The 9202-nt window shown below is 45.1% G+C and overlaps 1 protein-coding gene across 1 annotated transcript in view; it reads left to right on the forward strand.

Annotated features, from left to right (window-relative positions):
* Positions 1-8855, forward strand: part of LOC134356988 (laminin subunit beta-2-like) — a 142483-nt gene extending 133628 nt beyond the window's left edge. Inside the window, exons 31-33 of the mRNA XM_063068281.1 lie at positions 1240-1416; positions 2587-2746; positions 4707-8855. Of these exons, the coding sequence (XP_062924351.1) occupies positions 1240-1416; positions 2587-2746; positions 4707-4843 (474 nt within the window). The 3' untranslated portion in view covers positions 4844-8855. The remainder of the gene's footprint in view (positions 1-1239; positions 1417-2586; positions 2747-4706) is intronic.
* Positions 8856-9202: the final 347 nt, after the last annotated feature.

Here is a 9202-nt window from a genome sequence, read left to right on the forward strand (position 1 = left end):
GCATCACAGGAGTTGCCAGTCAGCACTGAACTCAACATAGGACTGCTTTAGGGTCTCCAGATCTGGACTTTTTCCTCAGGGTTTACTCCCAAGGCCTTCCCCATGAGTGGGTATAGATGCTAGGCAGCGGGGGTTTGAGATCAGAGTTTTCCTTCTCTTAGATGAGCTGCCAATCACAGCTGATGAGCCCCATCTGTCCAAAGTGACTGGTTTTAAGACACCAGTAACCTGCCTTTGTTCCTGCTCCTGTCAGTAGAAACAGCTCCGCTGATTTTACTAGCTAAGCTGTACATGAAGGGCAGGAGCTGGACTTGGTTGTCAGGGGCTTTTTGGGAGCACTTAATGGGTAATGAAAGCTTATCCCCACTACCACCCCCAGCGATAACGACCTTAAGGAATGACGGGAAAATAAAGAAATACAATAGAATTTATGAAAAATATACATAAACAAAGACTGACACAACCCATGTTTCAAAGAAGACAAATTGTGCAAATAATAAACAAACAAGCAAACAGAACATGAACAATAGAATCCTTGACAGTAGATCCGAGAGGATCCAACGTTGACTTTGGAGTTGAGGTGAGTGCTGGTACTGGAACCTGATGATTGAGGGGGTAATGACTGTTCCTGGACCTGGTGGTGTGGGACCTAAAGCTCCCATATCTCCTACCCGTTGGTAGTAAAGCTCCCGTATCTCCTACCAGTTGGTAGTAAAGCTCCTGTATCTCCTACCCGTTGGTAGTAAAGCTCCCGTATCTCCTACCAGTTGGTAGTAAAGCTCCTGTATCTCCTACCAGTTGGTAGTAAAGCTCCCGTATCTCCTACCCATTGGTAGTAAAGCTCCTGTATCTCCTACCCATTGGTAGTAAAGCTCCCGTATCTCCTACCAGTTGGTAGTAAAGCTCCCGTATCTCCTACCCATTGGTAGTAAAGCTCCTGTATCTCCTACCCATTGGTAGTAAAGCTCCTGTATCTCCTACCAGTTGGTAGTAAAGCTCCCGTATCTCCTACCCGTTGGTAGTAAAGCTCCCATATCTTCTACCCGTTGGTAGTAGTGAGGAGAGAGCATGGCCTGGATGGTGAGAGTCCTTGATGATGGAAGCTGCTTTCTTGTGGCGGTGCTCCTTGTAGGTGTGCTCAGGGGTGGGGAGGCCTTTGCCTGTGATGGACTGGGTTGTGTACACTACCTCAAGGCATTACTGATGGTGAGCAGGTCCCTTTCTCCCACTTTCTGGCAGATCCGGAACAGAACAGCGAGTGCAGAGAGGGAGCTGATGGAAGCGATGGACCGGCTGACACAGCTAGACAATGGAATCAACGCACTCAAAATGAAACGAGCCAGCAATAACCTGGTGGCATCCCAGGCAGTAGGGACAGCTACATCAGCACGGGATAAAGCCAATGAGGCCAAACAGGTACAACCAAAGAAAGCAGACTCTCAGCCTGTGGACTGACTGGGGAGCTCTTACCAAGTGAGGCGGTGGGAACATTGAGCTGCTGATCTCCTGTTCTGGTGACTCCTGTGACCCCACCGTTGTTTGGTGTGTGTCCTCACTTGGTTAAGGCCATTAAAACCATTGCCGTTAGCGTGAGTGCAGGGACCAACAGTTTAGATTTGAGGAAGCTTATCTACTCCTTTAATGAAATTACAGTAACCCTTAAGAACTCAAGAAGTTAAAAGTAAATTTATTATCAAAATACTATATATTACCTTGAGATTCATTTTCTTGCAGGCACCTACAGGAAAATAAAGAAATACTATAGAATTAATGGAAAATTATACATAAGTTAAAACAGACAATCAATGAACGAAAGAAGACAAATTGTGCATGAATTAATGTAATACATAAGTAAATAATTCTAAGAGTGTTACTTGTAGAGTCCTTGAAAGCAAGTCTGTAGGTTGTGGAATCATTTCAGCGTTGAGATGAGTGAAGTTATCCACGCTGGTTCAGGAGCCTGATGGTTGTAGGGTAATAACTGTTCCTGAACCTGGTAGAGTGCAGAAAGATGTAAGGAATAGTTGTCATGTTCCCCGTTGCTTTAGCCTGGCCCAAAGTCAGCCCTGCAAACTTGCTTTCTATGGTGGACATAAGGTGGAATCCACCATACTGTATTCTTCTCACTGCATCTCTCAGATGTATTGTATGTTTTTAAAATAAGAAATCTCACTTACAAAAGGGCTGACTGCACATTGTTGTGATCAGCTTTCTCACTGATCCTATCAATGTACCAGTCAGGTCCAGAGTCTAATGCAAAAATGATGCATTATCACCTCGAGAGAAAAACTGGGTCGGTACTCTTTATCAGTGAAACACTTGAGGAGGGCATGAGATTCAAGGTCAGTTGTGTAGCCAGTTAGCACCCATCTTACATCTACTAAAACTGACGAACGGGGAGGGATTTCTCACTTCCTTCCCAGCTGGTGGTGCCCACAACCCAGGTGACCTCATTGTGAATGCACTTGAAGATGGTTGTGGCCAGGGATGGACAGTGCTGAGGGGGAAGAGCGTATAGTCCTGACAGACCATCTGCTCTTTCTCTGTCCTTCAACACCTCAGGATTACACTTGGTTTTGCTTGCAGATGTTGCATGGTCCTCTCACAGACAAGTACAAAACGGTGCATGGTCTGGTGGACCGGAAGAGTGGTACGGTCTTCAGCGCAAAGCACAAGGCAGAGCACCTTCGGGATGAAGCCAGGGACCTGCTGAGGGATGCACAGGACAAGCTAAAGAGGCTGAGTGGTGAGATGATACCACATCTTAAAAGTGGTACTTTCAAAGCCAGAATTGTGACCTGTTTGTGACCTTTCTCATGCAAGTTCTGGTAACTGCTAAGCACTGAGAACTGGTAGGATTTCACTGAGAACGAGACGTTATAGCTGTCATGGACAGTGGTTAAAGGGCCTGGTTCTGACCTCACCATTGCCCAGGGTAACATTCATCCTGTCTATACCCCTCACTGTAAACAGCAGAGACCTCACCATTGCCCAGGGTAACATTCACCCTGTCTATACCCCTCACCGTTCCCCAAGGTAACATTCACCCTGTCTATACCCCTCACTGTGAACAGCACAGACCTCACCATTCCCCAGGGTAACATTCACCCTGTCCGTACCCCTCACTGTAAACAGCAGAGACCTCACCATTGCCCAGGGTAACATTCACCCTGTCTATCCCCTCACTGTAAACAGCAGAGACCTCACCATTGCCCAGGGTAACATTCACCCTGTCTATACCCCTCACCGTTCCCCAAGGTAACATTCACCCTGTCTATACCCCTCACTGTGAACAGCACAGACCTCACCATTCCCCAGGGTAACATTCACCCTGTCCGTACCCCTCACTGTAAACAGCAGAGACCTCACCATTGCCCAGGGTAACATTCACCCTGTCTATCCCCTCACTGTAAACAGCAGAGACCTCACCATTGCCCAGGGTAACATTCACCCTGTCTATACCCCTCACCGTTCCCCAAGGTAACATTCACCCTGTCCATACCCTTCACTGTGAACAGCACAGACCTCACCGATCCCCAAGGTAACATTCACCCTGTCCGTACCCCTCACTGTAAACAGCACAGACCTCACAATTCCCCAGGGTAACATTCACCCTGTCCGTACCCCTCACTGTAAACAGCACAGACCTCACCATTCCCCAGGGTAACATTCACCCTATCCATACCCCTCACTGTAAACAGCACAGACCTCACCATTCCCCAGGGTAACATTCACCCCTCACTGTAAACAACAGAGACCGCACCATTTAAGAGACATTTGGACAGACCTATGGTTGGCTTAATAGTTAGCGTAATGCATTATAGTGCCAGTGACCTTATTCAATCTCCCTGCTGTCTGTAAAGGGTTTGTCATTCTCCCAATGACTGCGTGGGTTTCCTCTGGGTGCCCTGGTTTCCTCCCACATTCTAAAGACATACGGGTTGTGAGCATGCTGTGTTGGTGCCAGAGGTGTGTTGACACTTACTGGCTGGTGTAGTCCTCAGATTGTGTTGGCTGTTGACATAACGAATGTATTTCTCTGTATGTTTTGATGTATGTGTCACAAATAAATCTAATCTTTAATCTTTGGATGGGGAGGTTTAAAAGAAACTCTGGGAAAAGGGACAAGGTCAGGTCGGGACCTTGGCCAGTATGGATGAGGTGAGGTGTGATGTATAATTCAATGTCTCTGCTGTCGCTCCATTCTGGAACCTGGTGTACTCCTGACTCTCAATTCTTTGCAACCATCTCAGCAGGAATCTTTATTTTGATTTAGAGATTTAGCAGTGTAACAGGCCCTTGTAGTCCAATGAGCACATGTTGCCCAATTACACCCATGTGACCAACTAACCACTAACCCATACATCTTTGGATTTTGGGAGGGAATTGGAGCATGCGGAGGAAAGCCACATGGTCACAGAGAGAGGGTACAAACTCCTTAGAGACAGTGGCAAGAGCTGAACCTGGGTCACTGGCACTGTTATGGCATTATACCAGCCGCAACACCACCATACCGCTCATGAGCTCTGGAATTCTTTCTACACCTTACTGTCTCTCTTAACTCCTTGAGGCGTGCTGTTGATGAGGCTTCTGGGCACCGGTCCTATTCTCTTCAAGAAATATTGTTTGGTGTTGATTCTATGTGGTAAGACTGCGGTTCGTTGTTCTTCCAACCCTAACCGGCTGAATTTTCTCCCATCCAACAGTTCTTGAGATTCAGTATGAAGCCAATGAGCAGATTTTGGAAGAGAAGGCGCGACAGCTGGATGGCCTAGAGGAGAAGATGAAAGATATTTTAAAAGCCATTAACCTGCAGATTCAAATCTACAACACCTGCCAGTGAATGACGATAAGTGTGTGTAACCAAGCCTGTAGGGTATCGACAGTATCACAATGTTTACACAGCGGATTAACGATGCCTCATCACATTCTGGATTTTCTTCAGTGCATGTACCACCCCCCACCCCACTGCCCCAACACAAGCCCTCTGGCATCCCAGGTGTCCTGAAAACACAGGGAAATCCAGGAGTTTGGGCCAAACACAGGCCAATGGGACTACCTTGGATGGGCAGCTTAAAGGGCATAGACCAGTTGGGCTGAAGAGTGTGTCTATGCTGTTCAGCTCTATAACTACAATCTGATTAATTCAGCTGTGAAACAGCGGAAGCAGCCCAACAGCCCTGTAAAAATCTAGCTTCAATGTCGCCCACAGTACAGGCCCTTTGGCCCACAATATTGTGCTGACCTTTTAACCTACTCCAAGATCAATCTAATCCTTCCCACGTAGCCCTCCATTTTTTTGTCATCCATGTGTCTATCTACGAGTCTCTAAAATGTCCTTAATGTATCTACTTCTACCTCCACTCCTGGCAGGGCATTCCACAAACCCACCACCCTGTGTAAAAAAATCACCTCTGACATCCCCCCATATGTTTCTCAAATCACCTTAAAATTATCATCATTATTATGTGCTGTGTCGTATGACATGGGCGATCATGGTCTTTGACCATGATTGTTATTAGCAAATTGTACAACAGTAGTTTGACATTGGCGCCTTCTGGGCAGTGTCTCTGCAAGACAGGTAAACCCAGCCATTATCAGCTCTCTTCAGAGAGCGTCTGCCTGGTGTCAGGAAATGTGATATACACCAGCTGCTCATCCAACACCTGCCCCCATGGCTTCATATGATCCTGAAGAGAGGGAAGGGTCAAAGCAGGTGCTACACCTTGCTCGAGGATGACCTTCAGGCTAAAAATGATGCACCCCTGTATTAGCCATTTTCACCCTGGGGAAAGGTCTCTGACTCTCCACTCGAATCATGCCTCATTATCTCGTACGTCTTTATCAAGTCATCTCCCATGCTCCTTCACCCCAAAGGGAAAGGCCCTAGCTTGCTCAGCTTACCCTCATAAGACATGCTCTCTAATCCAGGCAAATCTCCTCTCTACCTTCTCTGCTGCTTCCACATCCTTCCTATAACGAGGCGACCAGAACTGAACACAATACTGTACTCCCCCCAAGTGTGGTCTAACCAGAGTTTTTCCAGCTGCAACATGACTTTGCAGCTCTTGAACTCAATCCCCTGACTAATGAAGGCCAACATTTCATATTAGATTATGAGGACACGTAGTCCTCTTTTATTGTCATTTAGTAATGCATGCATTAAGAAATGATACAATGTTCCTCCATGAATGATATCACAGAAACACAAGACAAACCAAGACTAAAAAAACTGACAAAACCCACATAATTATAACACATAGTTACAACAGTGCAAAGCAATACCATAATTTGATAAAGAACAGACCATGGCACGGTAATAAAAAAGTCTCAAAGTTTCTCGAAAGTTCCACCATCTCATGCAGACGGTAGAAGGAAGAGAAACTCTCTTCCTGCCATGAGCTTCCAGCGCCACAAACTTGCCGATGCAGCACCCTGGAAGCACCCGACCACAGCCGACTCGAGTCCGTCCGAAAACTTTGAGCCTCCGACCAGCCCTCCAACACCGAGCACCATCTCTGCCGTGTGCTTCGACCCCAGCCCAGGCAACAGGCAATATACTTTCACAACACCCTATCAACTCATGCTGCAACTTTGCCAGATCGGTGGATCTGAAGCCCAAGATCCCTCTGGTCCTCCACACTGCTAAGAATCTTTGCATTAATCCAATACCCTGCCTTCAAGCTTTACTTTCCAAAGTAGATCACTTCACAGTTTTCCAGATTGAATGCCCAGCTCTGCATCCTGTCAATGTCCTGTTGTAATCTGTAAATAGATCATTGAAGGCAAGCTTTAATCAAATCCAATATCCCAAGACTTGTTAAGAAAGCTTTTTCAGAGACAGCTGCCCAGAGCACCCACTCCTTTCATAACTCGTTTCCCCACTTTCCTTACCATTCTAATCTTTTTCTACTTAAGGAAGGCAAATGTGGAACAATGCACTGAGTTCAGTTATTATGAGTGCAAGATGGATCTTTCCATTATTGTTAAACGTTTCTTATTCGAAGGATATCCAAGGTGCTGAACAGCTGATGTGCTGTTGACTTGGGACACTTGGGAACCTTGCTTTTCACCTTAAGCTCAGCAGGCGAAGATCCAAAACACTAAATGCCAAAGTAACTTGTTAATCTTCCTCTGAAGTAGATGGAGAATTACTAATAAATTGGTTTTCGGATATTGAACAGTAACTTGTCAGAATCAGAATCAAATTTATTATCACTAAGCCATGAAGTAAAATATTTTGTTTTGCAGCAGCAGTACAGGGGAAAGATAAAAATCTATAGATTACAAAAATCAATAAACACTGCAAAAGAAAAGGGATAATGAATGGGTTAATAGACCATTGAGAAATCTGATACTGTATGGGGAATGAAGCTGTTTCTGAATCGTTGAATGTGTACCTCCTTCGCAATGGCATTGATTTTTATCTTTCCCCTGCACTGAGAAGAGGGCATGCCCTGCATGCTGAGGGTTCTTAACGCTGGGTGCTGTCTTCTTGAGGCAGGACCTCTTGAAGATATCCTTGATGATCAAGAGGGCTCTGCACATGTTGGAGTTGGCAGAGTCTGCATCCTATCTACATCCCGTGGTAACTATGACAACCTTCTACACTATCCACAACACTTCCAACCTTCGTGTCATCTACAAACTTACTTGGTGTTGCTGACACTATGTGCAAGATCAGACCACTCAGCCAGCCAATCTATCATCTGTACATATCCTCATTGCATTCTGAGATTCTACCAACAGCAAATTTCAAAGTTTAAAGTAAATTTACTACTCGCCCTATATTACTCTGAGATTCATTTTCTTGTAGGCGTTCATAGCAAAACAAAGAAGTACAACAGAATCAATGAAAAACCACACATAAGCAGAGACTGACAGGCAACCAATGTGCAAAGTGAAAAGCTTTGCAATACAGGAGCCTGATGCTTTGAACGGCTGGGCATGGCACATATCAAAAACTCCACAGCTGCCATGCTTCCTAACACAACAGCTCTATGACAGATGATGCTGTAGCATCTGCCATGCAGCTGGTCCTGACACACCTAGGAAACAATGCTGCCTCTGGATTTCAGTTCAGTATTCGGCACTACTGTCCTAAAGACGTTAGTGAACAAGCTCCCATTTCCTCAATCTAAATACATCACTGCACAACTGGATGTTGGACTTCCTAACAAACAGTCCTCAGATATTCAGGATGCACAACTGCTCCTCCCTCAACATGGATGCCAGTTCCCCAGCGAGTGGTGGGGCTCAAAACCAACAATGATGAGAAGGCCGACAGAGTGCAAGAGTTCAAGACCTGATGCCAGGCAAATAACCTCTTTCTCAATGTCAACAAGACAAAGGAGATGTTCACTGACTTCAGGAGAACTCACACCACTCACATCCCACTGTACACCAATCGCACAGCAGTGGAAACTGCAAGCAGTTTCACACTCTCGGGAGCGCAAAATTCTCGCACAACCTCTTACGGTCCCAGATCGCATTCTACACTATCAGGAATGTTCACCAATGTTATGTTTTGTAACTCCAAAACACAAAACTAATTGAAAGAAAAACATGGAGTCCAGAGATATGTGTGATAGTTTCGTTTTTACTGTAGTAAGATGTGCAGTTATGATGTGGTGTGATGATGTATGCCATTCACATATTTTTACATATAATCACTATGTAAACCTGTAATGCTTAATCAAGCAACAGATTTACAATGTTAATCAAATATTACTGAAATATTGAATACACACCACTCCTTTCTACTTAGCTATAAACGCTAATATAGAAAGCAACTCAACTCAAATATGTAATGCATTGCTCTCTAGTCATTTGTACATATATACATACATAGTATACTGTATCATATAACTACTATACACATTCAAGATTCAAAGTACATTTGTTACCAAAGAATGTATAAATTATACACCTTGAGATTTGTCTGCTTATAGGCAGTTACAAAGCAAAAAACCCAAAGAACCCAATTAAAAAAAAGACCAAAACCACTGCACAGAAAGAGAGAAAAAAACATGACCCTGCAAACAATAGGAGCAAGCAACAGCGTTCCAAACCGGATTGAGTCCTTAGATCCGCTCCCCGGAGCAGTTAGCAGCAGCCCAAGCCTTGGTCTCAGTAGCACAGCATCCAGAGCAGTTCACCACCGAGAGATGAATGAATATCGCGGGAGAGCGAGCGGAATCAG

This window comes from Mobula hypostoma, chromosome 15 (genome assembly GCF_963921235.1).
Source record: "Mobula hypostoma chromosome 15, sMobHyp1.1, whole genome shotgun sequence".
NCBI classification, from domain to species: Eukaryota; Metazoa; Chordata; class Chondrichthyes; order Myliobatiformes; family Myliobatidae; genus Mobula; species Mobula hypostoma.